At 52.4% G+C, this 23,048-nt stretch overlaps 1 protein-coding gene across 1 annotated transcript in view; it reads right to left on the bottom strand.

Annotated features, from left to right (window-relative positions):
• Positions 1-630: 630 nt before the first annotated feature.
• The window catches only part of OBSCN (obscurin, cytoskeletal calmodulin and titin-interacting RhoGEF), a gene marked incomplete at its 3' end in the record, with an annotated part of 243,727 nt that continues 221,309 nt past the window's right edge, over positions 631-23,048 (bottom strand). Inside the window, exons 71-83 of the mRNA XM_075272031.1 lie at positions 18,509-18,630; positions 18,167-18,364; positions 16,840-16,884; positions 16,561-16,656; positions 15,911-16,129; positions 15,537-15,606; positions 7,618-7,655; positions 7,379-7,495; positions 6,916-7,064; positions 1,885-2,085; positions 1,474-1,556; positions 881-1,054; positions 631-796 (exon numbers count right to left, since the gene is read on the bottom strand). Coding sequence (XP_075128132.1) covers positions 631-796; positions 881-1,054; positions 1,474-1,556; positions 1,885-2,085; positions 6,916-7,064; positions 7,379-7,495; positions 7,618-7,655; positions 15,537-15,606; positions 15,911-16,129; positions 16,561-16,656; positions 16,840-16,884; positions 18,167-18,364; positions 18,509-18,630 — 1,678 coding nt within the window. The remainder of the gene's footprint in view (positions 797-880; positions 1,055-1,473; positions 1,557-1,884; positions 2,086-6,915; positions 7,065-7,378; positions 7,496-7,617; positions 7,656-15,536; positions 15,607-15,910; positions 16,130-16,560; positions 16,657-16,839; positions 16,885-18,166; positions 18,365-18,508; positions 18,631-23,048) is intronic.

The following is a 23,048-nucleotide window of genomic DNA, read 5'->3' as shown; positions in this document are numbered from 1 at the left end:
GATAGATAGATAGGAGATAGATAGATAGATAGATAGATAGATAGATAGATAGGAGATAGATAGATAGATAGATAGATAGATAGATAGATAGGAGATAGATAGATAGATAGATAGATAGATAGATAGATAGAAGGATAGGAGATAGATAGATAGATAGATAGATAGATAGATAGATAGGAGATAGATAGATAGATAGATAGATAGATAGATGATAGATAGATAGATAGATAGATAGATAGATAGATAGATAGATAGGAGATAGATAGATAGATAGATAGATAGATAGGAGATAGATAGATAGATAGATAGATAGAAGGATAGGAGATAGATAGATAGATAGATAGATAGATAGATAGGAGATAGATAGATAGATAGATAGAAGATAGATAGATAGGAGATAGATAGATAGATAGATAGATAGATAGGAGATAGATAGATAGATAGATAGATAGATAGATAGATAGATAGATAGATAGGAGATAGATAGATAGATAGATAGATAGATAGATAGATAGATAGGAGATAGATAGATAGATAGATAGATAGATAGATAGATAGATAGAAGGATAGGAGATAGATAGATAGATAGAAGGATAGGAGATAGATAGATAGATAGATAGATAGATAGATAGATACTTTGTAGAACTCCTGGATGGAGTCGCTGACCACCATGGACTCGGCCTGCACTCGCCCCACTAGGTACATGATGTACTTGTTGAATTCCTCCTCGTTCCTGATGAAGCACATGGCGATGTCGTCGTCGGTGTCGCTCTTCTTCAGCTCTTGGAGGAATGTTCTATGAGCAGATAGGTGACAGGGACAGTCATGGCGGGTGACACCAGATACTTACAGTGAGCTGGGTGCTCGTCTCCATACACACCTGGCATGGAAGTCTCCAATGTCGCTGATGTTCCTGAAGATGACGGGCTTCTGGGTGGCCACGGCCTCGGGGAGGTCTGTGCAGCTCTCGGTGTAACTAAGGTGATGGGTCTGGAGGAATTGCAGCTCTCGGACATATTCCTTCTCTGAGCTCAGCAGCTCCTGGACCAGAGTGCTGAGGAGGAGGAGGAGGAGGAGGAGGAGATGTGAGACGCCGGGACAGGCAACACGGGCGGATATTTCTATGGATTGGGCCTGGGGGGTCTTGTAGATAACCTGTAGTTTCTCCATGTCTATTGGTTGGAGTGCTTAAAGGGGATGTCCAGATCCTCAGGTCACCAATATCAGAGCGATGGGGCTCCAACTCCTGGCACCCCCACAATCACCTGGTGGCGCCATCCCTGCGGTAGTGGCCATGTCAGGTACTGCAGCTCAGCGCCCACTCACATGCTGCAATCCCCAGCTCCGGGAGCCAGTGTGACCAGTGACAAACACTACAGGCCATGAGGCAGCCATCAACAATGAGATTATCTGTGATGTCATCATAACAATGACATCATCAGTGACACCCACATTGCCCTGTGATGGTCTTACCTCAGCTTCTTCTTGTACTCTTCTTCAGAGACGGCTTCTCCCGGATGCTCCACCGCGTCCCCTCCCCCCCACTCTGGAGACAGCTAGAAGACAAAAACGGAACTTTCTGGAGTCTCAAGAGTTGTAGCAAAGAAAGGTGATTATTAAAGGTGAGAAGGGGGGTGGAGGGGGGGTGTGAGGGGGGTGAGGGGGATGGGGGGGGGGTGAGGGGGATGGGGGGGTGGGGGGGTGAGGGGGATGGGGGGGGTGGGTTAGAGGGGTGGGGGGGTGTATTTCGGGAATGGGGGGTTGGGTTAGGGGGGTGGGGGGGTGTATTTCGGGAATGGGGGGTTGGGATGTTTGTGAGAGTGTGTGTGGGGGGGGGTGCGTGGGGGGTTCCCCAGGTCGGACCATCCTCAGGTGACCTTTTACCTTCAGGCGCTTGTCCAGGTACGCAGGAGACACCCAGCCTTGTCTGGAGGCGCTGAATTTGGTAGGTTTTGTTCGGACGAGCCATTTCAGTGGATGAGCGGAGTCCAGGACCTCCACGTACTGCCCCTCCTTCAGGGTGATCGTCTCCTTATCGCCCGTTATGGGGTTATAGTCCGCCGTCACCATGAAGATGTCAAAGATCTGTCAAGACACAAAGCTAGATGTCACCTGGACACAGAGGAGACTGGAGGACCCCAGAGACAGAAGAGACCGCCCCCTGGAGGACCCCAGAGACAGAAGAGACCGCCCCCTGGAGGACCCCAGAGACAGAGGAGACCACCCCCTGGAGGACCCCAGAGACAGAGGAGACCGCCCCCTGGAGGACCCCAGAGACAGAAGAGACCGCCCCCTGGAGGACCCCAGAGACAGAGGAGACCGCCCCCCTGGAGGACCCCAGAGACAGAAGAGACCGGAGGACCCGAAAGATAGAGTAGACCAAAAGACTCCAGACACAGAGCACACTGCCCCCCGGAGGACTCCAGACACAGAGCACACTGCCCCCTAGAGGACTCCAGACACAGAGCACACTGCCCCCTAGAGGACTCCAGACACAGAGCACACTGCCCCCCAGAGGACTCCAGACACAGAGCACACTGCCCCCTAGAGGACTCCAGACACAGAGCACACTGCCCCCTAGAGGACTCCAGACACAGAGCACACTGCCCCTAGAGGACTCCAGACACAGAGCACACTGCTCCCTAGAGGACTCCAGACACAGAGCACACTGCCCCCTAGAGAACTCCAGACACAGAGCACACTGCTCCCTAGAGGACTCCAGACACAGAGCACACTGCCCCCCAGAGGACTCCAGACACAGAGCACACTGCCCCCTAGAGGACTCCAGACACAGAGCACACTGCCCCCTAGAGGACTCCAGACACAGAGCACACTGCCCCCTAGAGGACTCCAGACACAGAGCACACTGCTCCCTAGAGGACTCCAGACACAGAGCACACTGCCCCCTAGAGAACTCCAGACACAGAGCACACTGCTCCCTAGAGGACTCCAGACACAGAGCACACTGCCCCCCGGAGGACTCCAGACACAGAGCACACTGCCCCTTAGAGGACTCCAGACACAGAGCACACTGCCCCCTAGAGAACTCCAGACACAGAGCACACTGCCCCCTAGAGGACTCCAGACACAGAGCACACTGCCCCCCGGAGGACTCCAGACACAGAGCACACTTCTCCCCGGAGGACTCCAGACACAGAGCACACTGCCCCCTAGAGGACTCCGGACACAGAGCACACTGCCCCCTAGAGGACTCCAGACACAGAGCACACTGCCCCCTAGAGGACTCCAGACACAGAGCACACTGCCCCCTAGAGGACTCCAGACACAGAGCACACTGCCCCCTAGAGGACTCCAGACACAGAGCACACTGCCCCCTAGAGGACTCCAGACACAGAGCACACTGCCCCCTAGAGGACTCCAGACACAGAGCACACTGCTCCCTAGAGGACTCCAGACACAGAGCACACTGCCCCCTAGAGGACTCCAGACACAGAGCACACTGCCCCCGGAGGACTCCAGACACAGAGCACACTGCCCCCCGGAGGACTCCAGACACAGAGCACACTGCCCCCGGAGGACTCCAGACACAGAGCACACTGCCCCCCGGAGGACTCCAGACACAGAGCACACTGCTCCCTAGAGGACTCCAGACACAGAGCACACTGCCCCCTAGAGGACTCCAGACACAGAGCACACTGCCCCCTAGAGGACTCCAGACACAGAGCACACTGCCCCACAGAGGACTCCAGACACAGAGCACACTGCCCCTAGAGGACTCCAGACACAGAGCACACTGCCCCCTGGAGGACTCCAGACACAGAGCACACTGCCCCCTAGAGGACTCCAGACACAGAGCACACTGCCCCCTAGAGGACTCCAGACACAGAGCACACTGCCCCCTAGAGGACTCCAGACACAGAGCACACTGCCCCCTAGAGGACTCCAGACACAGAGCACACTGCCCCCTAGAGGACTCCAGACACAGAGCACACTGCCCCCCGGAGGACTCCAGACACAGAGCACACTGCCCCCCGGAGGACTCCAGACACAGAGCACACTGCCCCCCAGAGGACTCCGGACACAGAGCACACTGCCCCCCAGAGGACTCCGGACACAGAGCACACTGCCCCCCAGAGGACTCCAGACACAGAGCACACTGCCCCCCAGAGGACTCCAGACACAGAGCACACTGCCCCCTAGAGGACTCCAGACACAGAGCACACTGCCCCCCAGAGGACTCCAGACACAGAGCACACTGCCCCCTAGAGGACTCCAGACACAGAGCACACTTCTCCCCGGAGGACTCCAGACACAGAGCACACTGCCCCCCGGAGGACTCCAGACACAGAGCACACTGCCCCCTAGAGGACTCCAGACACAGAGCACACTTCTCCCCGGAGGACTCCAGACACAGAGCACACTGCCCCCTAGAGGACTCCAGACACAGAGCACACTGCCCCCTAGAGGACTCCAGACACAGAGCACACTGCCCCCTAGAGGACTCCAGACACAGAGCACACTGCCCCCTAGAGGACTCCAGACACAGAGCACACTGCCCCCTAGAGGACTCCAGACACAGAGCACACTGCCCCTAGAGGACTCCAGACACAGAGCACACTGCCCCCTAGAGGACTCCAGACACAGAGCACACTGCCCCCCGGAGGACTCCAGACACAGAGCACACTTCTCCCTGGAGGACTCCAGACACAGAGCACACTGCCCCCTAGAGGACTCCAGACACAGAGCACACTGCCCCCTAGAGGACTCCAGACACAGAGCACACTGCCCCCTAGAGGACTCCAGACACAGAGCACACTGCCCCCTAGAGGACTCCAGACACAGAGCACACTGCCCCCTAGAGGACTCCAGACACAGAGCACACTGCCCCCTAGAGGACTCCAGACACAGAGCACACTGCCCCTAGAGGACTCCAGACACAGAGCACACTGCCCCCTGGAGGACTCCAGACACAGAGCACACTGCCCCCTAGAGGACTCCAGACACAGAGCACACTGCCCCCTGGAGGACTCCAGACACAGAGCACACTGCCCCCTAGAGGACTCCAGACACAGAGCACACTGCCCCCTAGAGGACTCCAGACACAGAGCACACTGCCCCCTAGAGGACTCCAGACACAGAGCACACTGCCCCTTAGAGGACTCCAGACACAGAGCACACTGCCCCCTAGAGGACTCCAGACACAGAGCACACTTCTCCCTGGAGGACTCCAGACACAGAGCACACTGCCCCCTAGAGGACTCCAGACACAGAGCACACTGCCCCCCGGAGGACTCCAGACACAGAGCACACTGCCCCCTAGAGGACTCCAGACACAGAGCACACTGCCCCCTAGAGGACTCCAGACACAGAGCACACTGCCCCCCAGAGGACTCCAGACACAGAGCACACTGCCCCCCGGAGGACTCCAGACACAGAGCACACTGCCCCCTAGAGGACTCCAGACACAGAGCACACTGCCCCTAGAGGACTCCAGACACAGAGCACACTGCCCCCTAGAGGACTCCAGACACAGAGCACACTGCCCCTTAGAGGACTCCAGACACAGAGCACACTGCTCCCTAGAGGACTCCAGACACAGAGCACACTTCTCCCTGGAGGACTCCAGACACAGAGCACACTGCCCCCTAGAGGACTCCAGACACAGAGCACACTTCTCCCTGGAGGACTCCAGACACAGAGCACACTTCTCCCTGGAGGACTCCAGACACAGAGCACACTGCCCCCCGGAGGACTCCAGACACAGAGCACACTGCCCCCTAGAGGACTCCAGACACAGAGCACACTGCCCCCTAGAGGACTCCAGACACAGAGCACACTGCCCCCTAGAGGACTCCAGACACAGAGCACACTGCCCCCTAGAGGACTCCAGACACAGAGCACACTGCCCCCTAGAGGACTCCAGACACAGAGCACACTGCCCCTAGAGGACTCCAGACACAGAGCACACTGCCCCCTAGAGGACTCCAGACACAGAGCACACTGCCCCCTAGAGGACTCCAGACACAGAGCACACTGCCCCCTAGAGGACTCCAGACACAGAGCACACTGCCCCCTAGAGGACTCCAGACACAGAGCACACTGCCCCCTAGAGGACTCCAGACACAGAGCACACTGCCCCCCGGAGGACTCCAGACACAGAGCACACTGCCCCCGGAGGACTCCAGACACAGAGCACACTGCCCCCCGGAGGACTCCAGACACAGAGCACACTGCCCCCTAGAGGACTCCAGACACAGAGCACACTGCCCCCCAGAGGACTCCAGACACAGAGCACACTGCCCCCTAGAGGACTCCAGACACAGAGCACACTGCCCCCTAGAGGACTCCAGACACAGAGCACACTGCCCCCTGGAGGACTCCAGACACAGAGCACACTGCCCCCCGGAGGACTCCAGACACAGAGCACACTGCTCCCTAGAGGACTCCAGACACAGAGCACACTGCCCCCCAGAGGACTCCAGACACAGAGCACACTGCCCCCCTAGAGGACTCCGGACACAGAGCACACTGCCCCCTAGAGGACTCCAGACACAGAGCACACTGCCCCCCGGAGGACTCCAGACACAGAGCACACTGCCCCTAGAGGACTCCAGACACAGAGCACACTGCCCCCCAGAGGACTCCAGACACAGAGCACACTGCCCCCTAGAGGACTCCAGACACAGAGCACACTGCCCCCTAGAGGACTCCAGACACAGAGCACACTGCCCCCCGGAGGACTCCAGACACAGAGCACACTGCCCCCTAGAGGACTCCAGACACAGAGCACACTGCCCCCCGGAGGACTCCAGACACAGAGCACACTGCCCCCTAGAGGACTCCAGACACAGAGCACACTGCCCCCTAGAGGACTCCAGACACAGAGCACACTGCTCCCTAGAGGACTCCAGACACAGAGCACACTGCCCCCCAGAGGACTCCGGACTTCATTACCTCTCCTCTGGCATCACCGTCCTCAGATTCGGATGAAGACTCCATAGCGATGGAGGACGGCCTGGACCTGCCGTGACGCGGGGAGGCGGACGGGGTCTTGGACTCGTCATCACTGTCCATGCCGGGCATCCCGGGGACTCGGAGGGAGGCTACAAGGAGGGAGAAGACAGTTCTGAAGAGCGTTCTCCAGTGAGATGTCTGCTGGGAGTTGTAGTCACTAAGCCTTAGAGTCGGTGCACCCCGGCCCGCGCCCTCCAGCACAGACGACAATGTCGCACTCTCGGCTGCCTCTTACATATTGGGGGCCACCCCATGTCTAAGGACCAGAGCTGTCCTATTATACGGGGCCACGTGGCGCCCCCTGCAGACACTGTTCTTACCGCCTGTCCCCACATGAAGTTCCATGGTGGTCACCCAGTCAGGTGTTGTCAGGCGCCCGGCGCCATGTTGTCAGCAGATTTACCTTGACTGATCTTGGCGGAGACCATCTCTGTGATCTGTGACGTCAATTTCTGGAAAAACTCCTCAGTCCCGACATCCGATAATGAAATCTGCGACTTCTGGGCCGTTCTGGCGTCACCTGACAAATCAGTGCAAACAAAGGGTTAATCTGCACACACGCAGGAAACGTTACGGTAAAACAAGTCACGAACCGCGGCTCAAACCCTGGCGGCGGATACTACGAGGTCTGCGACCACTCACCGTCTGCCTCTGGCGGCTGCACCGCAATCTCAATCCTGCTGCGAAAAGAGAGAATAGACAATGAGAGAAGAGGCGGCCTCAGTGCACGGCCAGAGGAGGCGCCGTCTACCTGTAAGAGGCCGAGACCTGGGGCAACTGATGTCACCCAGGGGGCCAGAGGAGGCGCCGTCTACCTGTAAGAGGCCGAGACCTGGGGCAACTGATGTCACCCAGGGGGCCAGAGGAGGCGCCGTCTACCTGTAAGAGGCCGAGACCTGGGGCAACTGATGTCACCCAGGGGGCCAGAGGAGGCGCCGACTACCTGTAAGAGGCCGAGACCTGGGGCAACTGATGTCACCCAGGGGGCCAGAGGAGGCCGGGAAAGAAGACCAGAGCTGTATGATAAGGGGCCGCCCTGGTACAGACTACACTACAGACCTGTATGATAAGGGGCCGCCCTGGTACAGACTACACTACAGAGCTGTATGATAAGGGGCCGCCCTGGTACAGACTACACTACAGACCTGTATGATAAGGGGCCGCCCTGGTACAGACTACACTACAGACCTGTATGATAAGGGGCCGCCCTGGTACAGACTACACTACAGACCTGTATGATAAGGGGCCGCCCTGGTACAGACTACACTACAGACCTGTATGATAAGGGGCCGCCCTGGTACAGACTACACTACAGAGCTGGATGATAAGGGGCCGCCCTGGTACAGACTACACTACAGAGCTGTATGATAAGGGGCCGCCCTGGTACAGACTACACTACAGAGCTGTATGATAAGGGGCCGCCCTGGTACAGACTACACTACAGACCTGTATGATAAGGGGCCGCCCTGGTACAGACTACACTACAGACCTGTATGATAAGGGGCCGCCCTGGTACAGACTACACTACAGAGCTGTATGATAAGGGGCCGCCCTGGTACAGACTACACTACAGAGCTGGATGATAAGTGGCCGCCCTGGTACAGACTACACTACAGAGCTGTATGATAAGGGGCCGCCCTGGTACAGACTACACTACAGACCTGTATGATAAGGGGCCGCCCTGGTACAGACTACACTACAGAGCTGGATGATAAGGGGCCGCCCTGGTACAGACTACACTACAGAGCTGGATGATAAGGGGCCGCCCTGGTACAGACTACACTACAGAGCTGTATGATAAGGGGCCGCCCTGGTACAGACTACACTACAGAGCTGTATGATAAGGGGCCGCCCTGGTACAGACTACACTACAGAGCTGGATGATAAGGGGCCGCCCTGGTACAGACTACACTACAGAGCTGTATGATAAGGGGCCGCCCTGGTACAGACTACACTACAGACCTGTATGATAAGGGGCCGCCCTGGTACAGACTACACTACAGAGCTGTATGATAAGGGGCCGCCCTGGTACAGACTACACTACAGACCTGTATGATAAGGGGCCGCCCTGGTACAGACTACACTACAGAGCTGTATGATAAGGGGCCGCCCTGGTACAGACTACACTACAGAGCTGTATGATAAGGGGCCGCCCTGGTACAGACTACACTACAGAGCTGTATGATAAGGGGCCGCCCTGGTACAGACTACACTACAGAGCTGGATGATAAGGGGCCGCCCTGGTACAGACTACACTACAGAGCTGTATGATAAGGGGCCGCCCTGGTACAGACTACACTACAGAGCTGTATGATAAGGGGCCGCCCTGGTACAGACTACACTACCAGAGCTGGATGATAAGGGGCCGCCCTGGTACAGACTACACTACAGAGCTGTATGATAAGGGGCCGCCCTGGTACAGACTACACTACAGACCTGTATGATAAGGGGCCGCCCTGGTACAGACTACACTACAGACCTGTATGATAAGGGGCCGCCCTGGTACAGACTACACTACAGACCTGTATGATAAGGGGCCGCCCTGGTACAGACTACACTACAGAGCTGGATGATAAGGGGCCGCCCTGGTACAGACTACACTACAGAGCTGTATGATAAGGGGCCGCCCTGGTACAGACTACACTACAGACCTGTATGATAAGGGGCCACTACACTACAGAGCTGGTTGAATAGGGGCCGCCCTGGTACAGACTACACTACAGAGCTGTATGATAAGGGGCCGCCCTGGTACAGACTACACACTACAGACCTGTATGATAAGGGGCCGCCCTGGTACAGACTACACTACAGACCTGTATGATAAGGGGGCCGCCCTGGTACCGACTACACTACAGAGCTGGATGATAAGGGGCCGCCCTGGTACAGACTACACTACAGAGCTGTATGATAAGGGGCCGCCCTGGTACAGACTACACTACAGACCTGTATGATAAGGGGCCGCCCTGGTACAGACTACACTACAGACCTGTATGATAAGGGGCCGCCCTGGTACAGACTACACTACAGAGCTGTATGATAAGGGGCCGCCCTGGTACAGACTACACTACAGAGCTGTATGATAAGGGGCCGCCCTGGTACAGACTACACTACAGACCTGTATGATAAGGGGCCGCCCTGGTACAGACTACACTACAGAGCTGTATGATAAGGGGCCGCCCTGGTACAGACTACACTACAGAGCTGTACGATAGAGGGGCCGCCCTGGTACAGACTACACTACAGACCTGTATGATAAGGGGCCGCCCTGTACAGACTACACTACAGAGCTGGATAAGGGGCCGCCCTGGGTACAGACTACACTACAGAGCTGTATGATAAGGGGCCGCCCTGGTACAGACTACACTACAGAGCCTGTATGATAAGGGCCGCCCTGGTACAGACTACACTACAGAGCTGTATGATAAGGGGCCGCCCGGTACAGACTACACTACAGAGCTGTATGATAAGGGGCCGCCCTGGTACAGACTACACTACAGAGCTGTATGATAAGGGGCCGCCCTGGTACAGACTACACTACAGAGCTGGATAAGGGGCCGCCCTGGTACAGACTACACTACAGACCTGTATGATAAGGGGCCGCCCTGGTACAGACTACACTACAGAGCTGTATGATAAGGGGCCCGCCCTGGTACAGACTACACTACAGACCTGTATGATAAGGGCCCGCCCTGGTACAGACTACACTACAGAGCTGTATGATAAGGGGCCGCCCTGGTACAGGACTACACTACAGAGCTGTATGATAAGGGGCCGCCCTGGTACAGACTACACTACAGACCTGTATGATAAGGAGCCGCCCTTGTACAGACTACACTACGAGCTGTATGATAAGGGCCGCCCTGGTACAGACTACACTACAGACCTGTATGATAAGGGGCCGCCCTGGTACAGACTACACTACAGAGCTGTATGATAAGGGGCCGCCCTGGTACAGACTACACTACAGACCTGAATGATAAGGGGCCGCCCTGGTACAGACTACACTACAGAGCTGTATGATAAGGGGCCGCCCTGGTACAGACTTACACTACAGACCTGTATGATAAGGGGCCGCCCTGGTACAGACTACACTACAGAGCTGTATGATAAGGGGCCGCCCTGGTACAGACCTACACTACAGAGCTGGATGATAAGGGGCCGCCCTGGTACAGACTACACTACAGAGCTGTAAGGATAAAGGGGCCGCCCTGGTACAGACTACACTACAGAGCTGTATGATAAGGGGGCCGCCCTGGTACAGACTACACTACAGAGCTGTATGATAAGGGGCCGCCCTGGTACAGACTACACTACAGAGCTGGATGATAAGGGGCCGCCCTGGTACAGACTACACTACAGAGCTGGATGATAAGGGGCCGCCCTGGTACAGACTACACTACAGAGCTGGATGATAGGGGCCGCCCTGGTACAGACTACACTACAGAGCTGGATGATAAGGAGGCCGCCCCTGGTACAGACTACACTACAGAGCTGTATGATAAGGGGCCGCCCTGGTACAGACTACACTACAGACCTGTATGATAAGGGGCCGCCCTGGTACAGACTACACTACAGACCTGTATGATAAGGGGCCGCCCTGGTACAGACTACACTACAGACCTGTATGATAAGGGGCCGCCCTGGTACAGACTACACTACAGAGCTGGATGATAAGGGGCCGCCCTGGTACAGACTACACTACAGAGCTGTATGATAAGGGGCCGCCCTGGTACAGACTACACTACAGACCTGTATGATAAGGGGCCGCCCTGGTACAGACTACACTACAGAGCTGGATGATAAGGGGCCGCCCTGGTACAGACTACACTACAGACCTGTATGATAAGGGGCCGCCCTGGTACAGACTACACTACAGAGCTGTATGATAAGGGGCCGCCCTGGTACAGACTACACTACAGACCTGTATGATAAGGGGCCGCCCTGGTACAGACTACACTACAGACCTGTATGATAAGGGGCCGCCCTGGTACAGACTACACTACAGAGCTGGATGATAAGGGGCCGCCCTGGTACAGACTACACTACAGAGCTGTATGATAAGGGGCCGCCCTGGTACAGACTACACTACAGACCTGTATGATAAGGGGCCGCCCTGGTACAGACTACACTACAGACCTGTATGATAAGGGGCCGCCCTGGTACAGACTACACTACAGAGCTGTATGATAAGGGGCCGCCCTGGTACAGACTACACTACAGAGCTGTATGATAAGGGGCCGCCCTGGTACAGACTACACTACAGACCTGAATGATAAGGGGCCGCCCTGGTACAGACTACACTACAGAGCTGTATGATAAGGGGCCGCCCTGGTACAGACTACACTACAGAGCTGTATGATAAGGGGCCGCCCTGGTACAGACTACACTACCAGAGCTGTATGATAAGGGGCCGCCCTGGTACAGACTACACTACAGAGCTGTATGATAAGGGGCCGCCCTGGTACAGACTACACTACAGACCTGTATGATAAGGGGCCGCCCTGGTACAGACTACACTACAGAGCTGGATGATAAGGGGCCGCCCTGGTACAGACTACACTACAGACTGTATGATAAGGGGCCGCCCTGGTACAGACTACACTACAGACCTGTATGATAAGGGGCCGCCCTGGTACAGACTACACTACAGAGCTGGATGATAAGGGGCCGCCCTGGTACAGACTACACTACAGAGCTGGATGATAAGGGGCCGCCCTGGTACAGACTACACTACAGACCTGTATGATAAGGGGCCGCCCTGGTACAGACTACACTACAGAGCTGTATGATAAGGGGCCGCCCTGGTACAGACTACACTACAGAGCTGTATGATAAGGGGCCGCCCTGGTACAGACTACACTACAGACTGTATGATAAGGGGCCGCCCTGGTACAGACTACACTACAGAGCTGTATGATAAGGGGCCGCCCTGGTACAGACTACACTACAGACCTGAATGATAAGGGGCCGCCCTGGTACAGACTACACTACAGAGCTGTATGATAAGGGGCCGCCCTGGTACAGACTACACTACAGAGCTGTATGATAAGGGGCCGCCCTGGTACAGACTACACTACAGAGCTGTATGATAAGGGGCTGCCCTGGTACAGACTACACTACAGACCTGTATGATAAGGGGCCGCCCTGGTACAGACTACACTACAGAGCTGTATGATAAGGGGCTGCCCTGGTACAGACTACACTACAGACCTGTATGATAAGGGGCCGCCCTGGTACAGACTACACTACCAGAGCTGTATGATAAGGGGCCGCCCTGGTACAGACTACACTACAGACCTGTATGATAAGGGGCCGCCCTGGTACAGACTACACTACAGAGCTGTATGATAAGGGGCCGCCCTGGTACAGACTACACTACAGAGCTGTATGATAAGGGGCCGCCCTGGTACAGACTACACTACAGACCTGTATGATAAGGGGCCGCCCTGGTACAGACTACACTACAGAGCCTGTATGATAAGGGGCCGCCCTGGTACAGACTACACTACAGACCTGTATGATAAGGGGCCGCCCTGGTACAGACTACACTACAGAGCTGTATGATAAGGGGCCGCCCTGGTACAGACTACACTACAGAGCTGTATGATAAGGGGCCGCCCTGGTACAGACTACACTACAGACCTGTATGATAAGGGGCTGCCCTGGTACAGACTACACTACAGACCTGTATGATAAGGGGCCGCCCTGGTACAGACTACACTACAGACACTGTATGATAAGGGGCCGCCCTGGTACAGACTACACTACAGAGCTGTATGATAAGGGGCCGCCCTGGTACAGACTACACTACAGAGCTGTATGATAAGGGGCCGCCCTGGTACAGACTACACTACAGAGCTGGATGATAAGGGGCCGCCCTGGTACAGACTACACTACAGAGCTGGATGATAAGGGGCCGCCCTGGTACAGACTACACTACAGAGCTGTATGATAAGGGGCCGCCCTGGTACAGACTACACTACAGAGCTGTATGATAAGGGGCCGCCCTGGTACAGACTACACTACAGACCTGTATGATAAGGGGCCGCCCTGGTACAGACTACACTACAGAGCTGTGATAAGGGGCCGCCCTGGTACAGACTACACTACAGAGCTGTATGATAAGGGGCCGCCCTGGTACAGACTACACTACAGACCTGTATGATAAGGGGCCGCCCTGGTACAGACTACACTACAGAGCTGGATAAGGGGCTGCCCTGGTACAGACTACACTACAGAGCTGTATGATAAGGGGCCGCCCTGGTACAGACTACACTACAGACCTGTATGATAAGGGGCCGCCCTGGTACAGACTACACTACAGAGCTGTATGATAAGGGGCCGCCCTGGTACAGACTACACTACAGACCTGTATGATAAGGGGCCGCCCTGGTACAGACTACACTACAGAGCTGTATGATAAGGGGCCGCCCTGGTACAGACTACACTACAGAGCTGTATGATAAGGGGCCGCCCTGGTACAGACTACACTACAGAGCTGTATGATAAGGGGCCGCCCTGGTACAGACTACACTACAGACCTGTATGATAAGGGGCCGCCCTGGTACAGACTACACTACAGAGCTGTATGATAAGGGGCCGCCCTGGTACAGACTACACTACAGAGCTGTATGATAAGGGGCCGCCCTGGTACAGACTACACTACAGAGCTGGATGATAAGGGGCCGCCCTGGTACAGACTACACTACAGAGCTGGATGATAAGGGGCTGCCCTGGTACAGACTACACTACAGAGCTGTATGATAAGGGGCCGCCCTGGTACAGACTACACTACAGAGCTGTATGATAAGGGGCCGCCCTGGTACAGACTACACTACAGAGCTGTATGATAAGGGGCCGCCCTGCTACAGACTACACTACAGACCTGTATGATAAGGGGCCGCCCTGGTACAGACTACACTACAGAGCTGGATGATAAGGGGCCGCCCTGGTACAGACTACACTACAGACCTGTATGATAAGGGGCCGCCCTGGTACAGACTACACTACAGAGCTGTATGATAAGGGGCCGCCCTGGTACAGACTACACTACAGAGCTGTATGATAAGGGGCCGCCCTGGTACAGACTACACTACAGACCTGTATGATAAGGGGCCGCCCTGCTACAGACTACACTACAGAGCTGGATGATAAGGGGCCGCCCTGGTACAGACTACACTACAGAGCTGTATGATAAGGGGCCGCCCTGCTACAGACTACACTACAGACCTGTATGATAAGGGGCCGCCCTGGTACAGACTACACTACAGAGCTGGATGATAAGGGGCCGCCCTGGTACAGACTACACTACAGACCTGTATGATAAGGGGCCGCCCTGGTACAGACTACACTACAGAGCTGTATGATAAGGGGCCGCCCTGGTACAGACTACACTACAGACCTGTATGATAAGGGGCCGCCCTGCTACAGACTACACTACAGAGCTGTATGATAAGGGGCCGCCCTGGTACAGACTACACTACAGACCTGTATGATAAGGGGCCGCCCTGGTACAGACTACACTACAGAGCTGTATGATAAGGGGCCGACACGATACTCACCCTGGTACAGATGACTTCAGAACGTCCTTCACAATCTTATCTGCTTCTGCCAGGATCCGCGCCTCCTTCTCTGTAATAAGACACAAGAATGAAGTTCATGTACTGGAATACACCACGAAGCTGGCGCCTCCTCCCAATGACTGGCGCCTCCTCCCAATGACTGGCACCTCCCACCCCAATAACTGGCACCTCCCCCCCAATAACTGGCACCTCCCCCCAATGACTGGCGCCTCCTCCCAATGACTGGCACCTCCCCCCCAATAACTGGCCCCTCCCACCCCAATAACTGGAACCTCCCACCCCAATAACTGGCACCGCCCCCTCAATAACTGGCACCCGCCCCCAATGACTGGCCCCTCCTCCTTCCCCTTTACCTTCTAGGACCTCCACGGAGGCGCTGCAGATGGACTGTCCCACCTTGTTGGTGGCGATGCAGGTGTAGGTGCCGGTGAACTCGGTGCCCACGTCCAGCAGGATCAGGCTGTGGTGCATGTTGGAGCTCGCCATCTTGTAACCCGCTGTCTCCGGCTTGATCCACAGAACGTCTTCTGGAGACTCCTCCTTCAGCCAAGTGACCTGAGGAGTTGGGACACCTGGAATGTAAAGAAATCAAGTCATATGCTATACTCCAGTCACATCCCAAGCTGCAGTTACATCGTGTTATACTCCAGTCACATCCCAAGCTGCAGTTACATCGAGTTAGACTCCAGTCACATCCCAAGCTGCAGTTACATTGTGTTATACTCCAGTCACATCCCAAGCTGCAGTCACAATTCTCCTGCTATGTCACGTCTATATGTGCCTTCTGCTGAAGCTCTAGTCATACACTCCACACTAGAGGGCGCTGGCTGAAGAAGGAGTTCACAGGGGGAGGGGCTATAAGTCTGTATACAGTGAGTGCCCCCTAGTGGTGAGTGCAGGTAGCAGAATATGATTCTTTACAAGTGCAGAGGATTTGTTTCTCTGTATCATCAGCTGTCCTGACCTCTATCTCCTGACGCTAGGTTCTGGAGCTCCCCTTTACCTTCCACTTTGACAGATAAGGTGATGCTGGCGCCCTTCTGCACCTTCTTGTTTGTGAATCTCTCCAGGAACATCGGAGGGATCGGCTTCTCCAGATCTGCAGGACAAGACGAGACATGTGATTGTCGACCCTTACCGATTCTCTGCCGATGACATCATCAGCATCCTGCTCCTGCTATTACTTCTGACATAGCGTGCGCAGACTCTGGAGGCCGCTACAGAGAGGGGGCGCTGCTCTATAACACCTGTTGTCACTGTATATAGGACACTACAGCTTTACCTCCCGAGTCCTCCGACGACTTCTCTTTCTGCAGCTCTCCTGGATCTGAAATAGAACCATAAAAGACGCCAGATCAGGTTTGGAGCAGACATGACCAATCTATCCACGTACAGGACCTGCCCACACGGAGCAGACATGACCAATCTATCCACGTTCAGGACCTGGCCACACAGAACAGACATGACCAATCTATCCACATATAGAACCTGCCCACATAGAGCAGACATGACCAATCTATCCACCAGAGGACCTGCCCACACAGACATGACCAATCTATCCACATATAGGACCTGCCCACACAGAGCAGACATGACCAATCTATCCACCAGAGGACCTGCCCACACAGAGCAGACATGACCAATCTATCCACGTTCAGGACCTGCCCACACAGAGCAGACATGACCAATCTATCCACGTACAGGACCTGCCCACACAGAGCAGACATGACCAATCTATCCACATATAGGACGGACCTGCCCACACAGAGCAGACATGACCAATCTATCCACGTATAGGACCTGCCCACACAGAGCAGACATGACCAATCTATCCACGTATAGGACCTGCCCACACAGAGCAGACATGACCAATCTATCCACATATAGAACCTGCCCACACAGAGCAGACATGACCAATCTATCCACATATAGGACGGACCTGCCCACACAGAGCAGACATGACCAATCTATCCACGTACAGGACCTGCCCACACAGAGCAGACATGACCAATCTATCCACATATAGGACGGACCTGCCCACACAGAGCAGACATGACCAATCTATCCACGTATAGGACCTGCCCACACAGAGCAGACATGACCAATCTATCCACGTATAGAACCTGCCCACACAGAGCAGACATGACCAATCTATCCACATATAGAACCTGCCCACACAGAGCAGACATGACCAATCTATCCACGTACAGGACCTGCCCACACAGAGCAGACATGACCAATCTATCCACGTATAGGACCTGCCCACACAGAGCAGACATGACCAATCTATCCACGTATAGGACCTGCCCACACAGAGTAGACATGACCAATCTATCCACGTATAGGACCTGCCCACACAGAGCAGACATGACCAATCTATCCACGTATAAGACCTGCCCACACAGAACAGACATGACCAATCTATCCACGTACAGGACCTGCCCACACAGAGCAGACATGACTAATCTATCCACATATAGAACCTGCCCACACAGAGCAGACATGACTAATCTATCCACGTATAAGACCTGCCCACACAGAACAGACATGAGTAAACGATGCTGTAGGGATCACTAGGATCAGCACACTGTAATAACATGTATCCGCACCTTTCACCGTTAGTCTGGCGGAGGAATACGCCGATCCGGCAGAGTTACTGATGTACGTGGAGTATTCGCCGGCGTCCTCTCTGGTCACGTTGAGGATCTCCAAGGAGCAGACCTTCCTCTTATGGGTCACCAGGACGCGCTCTGAGGGGTGCAGCGGCTGTCCGTCCTTAAACCAGTAGACCCGCGGGCGAGGGAATCCTAAACACGGAGAGTCTGCAGTGAGTACAGGGGTCATTGTAACGTGTCCACATGACCTGCCACGCCACAGGAGGCCACGTCAGCACAAGGGAGGAGCCGCTCCGCTCCAAGCACAGAACAAGCAGCAAGACTTTCACTTTCTACCTTTCACTTTGATCTGGAATCTGGCAATTGGGGTCCCGGGGGCCACCAGGGCATCTCGGAGCTCCTCCAGGATCTGCGGCAGCTGCTCGTGCTCCGTGGCCGACTCCAGGCTCTCCTGCTCTCTGCCAGGACAGAAATGCACAGAATTACACAACCGTCTGCAGCTCTGGTGGTAACTGGAGTATAAGACATGATGTAACATCACTATAGTGGATGCAGCTCTGGATGTGACATCAGTATAGTAGATGCAGCTCTGGATGTAACTGGAGTATAACACATGATGTAACATCAGTATAGTAGATGCAGCTCTAGATGTGACTGGAGTATAAGACATGATGTAACATCAGTATAGTAAATGCAGCTCTAGATGTGACTGGAGTATAAGACATGATGTAACATCAGTATAGTAGATGCAGCTCTAGATGTGACTGGAGTATAAGACATGATGTGACATCAGTATAGTAGATGCAGCTCTGGATGTGACTGGAGTATAAGACATGATGTAACATCAGTATAGAGGATGCAGCTCTGGATGTGACATCAGTATAGTAGATGCAGCTCTGGATGTAACTGGAGTATAAGACATGATGTAACATCAGTATAATAGATGCAGCTCTGGATGTAACTGGAGAATAAGACATGATGTAACATCAGTATAGTAGATGCAGCTCTGGATGTAACTGGAGTATAAGACATGATGTAACATCAGTATAGTGGATGCAGCTCTGGATGTAACTGGAGTATAAGACATGATGTGACATCAGTATAGTGGATGCAGCTCTGGATGTGACATCAGTATAGTAGATGCAGCTCTGGATGTAACTGGAGTATAAGACATGATGTAACATCAGTATAGTAGATGCAGCTCTGGATGTAACTGGAGTATAAGACATGATGTAACATCAGTATAGTAGATGCAGCTCTGGATGTAACTGGAGTATAAGACATGATGTAACATCAGTATAGTAGATGCAGCTCTGGATGTAACTGGAGTATAAGACATGATGTAACATCAGTATAGTAGATGCAGCTCTGGATGTAACTGGAGTATAAGACATGATGTAACATCAGTATAGTGGATGCAGCTCTGGATGTGACATCAGTATAGTAGATGCAGCTCTGGATGTAACTGGAGTATAAGACATGATGTAACATCAGTATAGTAGATGCAGCTCTGGATGTAACTGGAGTATAAGACATGATGTAACATCAGTATAGTAGATGCAGCTCTGGATGTAACTGGAGTATAAGACATGATGTAACATCAGTATAGTAGATGCAGCTCTGGATGTAACTGGAGTATAAGACATGATGTAACATCAGTATAGTAGATGCAGCTCTGGATGTAACTGGAGTATAAGACATGATGTAACATCAGTATAGTGGATGCAGCTCTGGATGTAACTGGAGTATAAGACATGATGTAACATCAGTATAGTAGATGCAGCTCTGGATGTAACTGGAGTATAAGACATGATGTAACATCAGTATAGTAGATGCAGCTCTGGATGTAACTGGAGTATAAGACATGATGTAACATCAGTATAGTGGATGCAGCTCTGGATGTAACTGGAGAATAAGACATGATGTAACATCAGTATAATAGATGCAGCTCTGGATGTGACTGGAGTATAAGACATGATGTAACATCAGTATAGTGGATGCAGCTCTGGATGTGACTGGAGTATAAGACATGATGTAACATCAGTATAGTAGATGCAGCTCTGGATGTAACTGGAGTATAAGACATGATGTAACATCAGTATAGTGGATGCAGCTCTGGATGTGACTGGAGTATAAGACATGATGTAACATCAGTATAGAGGATGCAGCTCTGGATGTAACTGGAGTATAAGACATGATGTAACATCAGTATAGTAGATGCAGCTCTGGATGTGACTGGAGTATAAGACATGATGTAACATCAGTATAGTGGATGCAGCTCTGGATGTAACTGGAGTATAAGACATGATGTAACATCAGTATAGTAGATGCAGCTCTAGATGTGACTGGAGTATAAGACATGATGTAACATCAGTATAGTAGATGCAGCTCTGGATGTAACTGGAGTATAAGACATGATGTAACATCAGTATAGTGGATGCAGCTCTGGATGTAACTGGAGAATAAGACATGATGTAACATCAGTATAATAGATGCAGCTCTGGATGTGACTGGAGTATAAGACATGATGTAACATCAGTATAGTAGATGCAGCTCTGGATGTAACTGGAGTATAAGACATGATGTAACATCAGTATAGTGGATGCAGCTCTGGATGTGACATCAGTATAGTAGATGCAGCTCTGGATGTGACTGGAGTATAAGACATGATGTAACATCAGTATAGTGGATGCAGCTCTGGATGTGACATCAGTATAGTAGATGCAGCTCTGGATGTGACTGGAGTATAAGACATGATGTAACATCAGTATAGTGGATGCAGCTCTGGATGTGACATCAGTATAGTAGATGCAGCTCTGGATGTAACTGGAGTATAAGACATGATGTAACATCAGTATAGAGGATGCAGCTCTGGTGGTAACTGGAGTATAAGACATGATGTAACATCAGTATAGTAGATGCAGCTCTGGATGTAACTGGAGTATAAGACATGATGTAACATCAGTATAGTAGATGCAGCTCTGGATGTAACTGGAGTATAAGACATGATGTAACATCAGTATAGTGGATGCAGCTCTGGATGTAACTGGAGTATAAGACATGATGTAACATCAGTATAGTGGATGCAGCTCTGGTGGTAACTGGAGTATAAGACATGATGTAACATCAGTATAGTAGATGCAGCTCTGGATGTGACTGGAGTATAAGACATGATGTAACATCAGTATAGTGGATGCAGCTCTGGATGTAACTGGAGTAAAAGACATGATGTAACATCAGTATAGTAGATGCAGCTCTAGATGTGACTGGAGTATAAGACATGATGTAACATCAGTATAGTAGATGCAGCTCTGGATGTAACTGGAGTATAAGACATGATGTAACATCAGTATAGTGGATGCAGCTCTGGATGTAACTGGAGAATAAGACATGATGTAACATCAGTATAGTGGATGCAGCTCTGGATGTGACTGGAGTATAAGACATGATGTAACATCAGTATAGTGGATGCAGCTCTGGATGTAACTGGAGAATAAGACATGATGTAACATCAGTATAGTGGATGCAGCTCTGGATGTAACTGGAGAATAAGACATGATGTAACATCAGTATAGTGGATGCAGCTCTGGATGTGACTGGAGTATAAGACATGATGTAACATCAGTATAGTAGATGCAGCTCTGGATGTAACTGGAGTATAAGACATGATGTAACATCAGTATAGTGGATGCAGCTCTGGATGTGACTGGAGTATAAGACATGATGTAACATCAGTATAGTAGATGCAGCTCTGGATGTGACTGGAGTATAAGACATGATGTAACATCAGTATAGAGGATGCAGCTCTGGATGTAACTGGAGTATAAGACATGATGTAACATCAGTATAGTGGATGCAGCTCTGGATGTGACATCAGTATAGTAGATGCAGCTCTGGATGTGACTGGAGTATAAGACATGATGTAACATCAGTATAGTGGATGCAGCTCTGGTGGTAACTGGAGTATAAGACATGATGTAACATCAGTATAGTAGATGCAGCTCTGGATGTAACTGGAGTATAAGACATGATGTAACATCAGTATAGAGGATGCAGCTCTGGATGTGACTGGAGTATAAGACATGATGTAACATCAGTATAGTGGATGCAGCTCTGGATGAGACTGGAGTATAAGACATGATGTAACATCAGTATAGTGGATGCAGCTCTGGATGTAACTGGAGTATAAGACATGATGTAACATCAGTATAGTGGATGCAGCTCTGGATGTAACTGGAGTATAAGACATGATGTAACATCAGTATAGTGGATGCAGCTCTGGATGTAACTGGAGTATAAGACATGATGTAACATCAGTATAGTGGATGCAGCTCTGGATGTGACTGGAGTATAAGACATGATGTAACATCAGTATAGTGGATGCAGCTCTGGATGTGACATCAGTATAGTAGATGCAGCTCTGGATGTAACTGGAGTATAAGACATGATGTAACATCAGTATAGTAGATGCAGCTCTGGATGTAACTGGAGTATAAGACATGATGTAACATCAGTATAGTGGATGCAGCTCTGGATGAGACTGGAGTATAAGACATGATGTAACATCAGTATAGTAGATGCAGCTCTGGATGTGACTGGAGTATAAGACATGATGTAACATCAGTATAGTGGATGCAGCTCTGGATGTAACTGGAGTATAAGACATGATGTAACATCAGTATAGTGGATGCAGCTCTGGATGTAACTGGAGTATAAGACATGATGTAACATCAGTATAGTGGATGCAGCTCTGGATGTAACTGGAGTATAAGACATGATGTAACATCAGTATAGTGGATGCAGCTCTGGATGTGACTGGAGTATAAGACATGATGTAACATCAGTATAGTGGATGCAGCTCTGGATGTGACATCAG

The sequence above is a fragment of the Leptodactylus fuscus genome, chromosome 4, assembly GCF_031893055.1.
Source record: "Leptodactylus fuscus isolate aLepFus1 chromosome 4, aLepFus1.hap2, whole genome shotgun sequence".
Taxonomy (NCBI): Eukaryota; Metazoa; Chordata; class Amphibia; order Anura; family Leptodactylidae; genus Leptodactylus; species Leptodactylus fuscus.
Note: the sequence above shows the minus strand (reverse complement) of the source record. Positions and strands in the feature narration are given on the sequence as shown.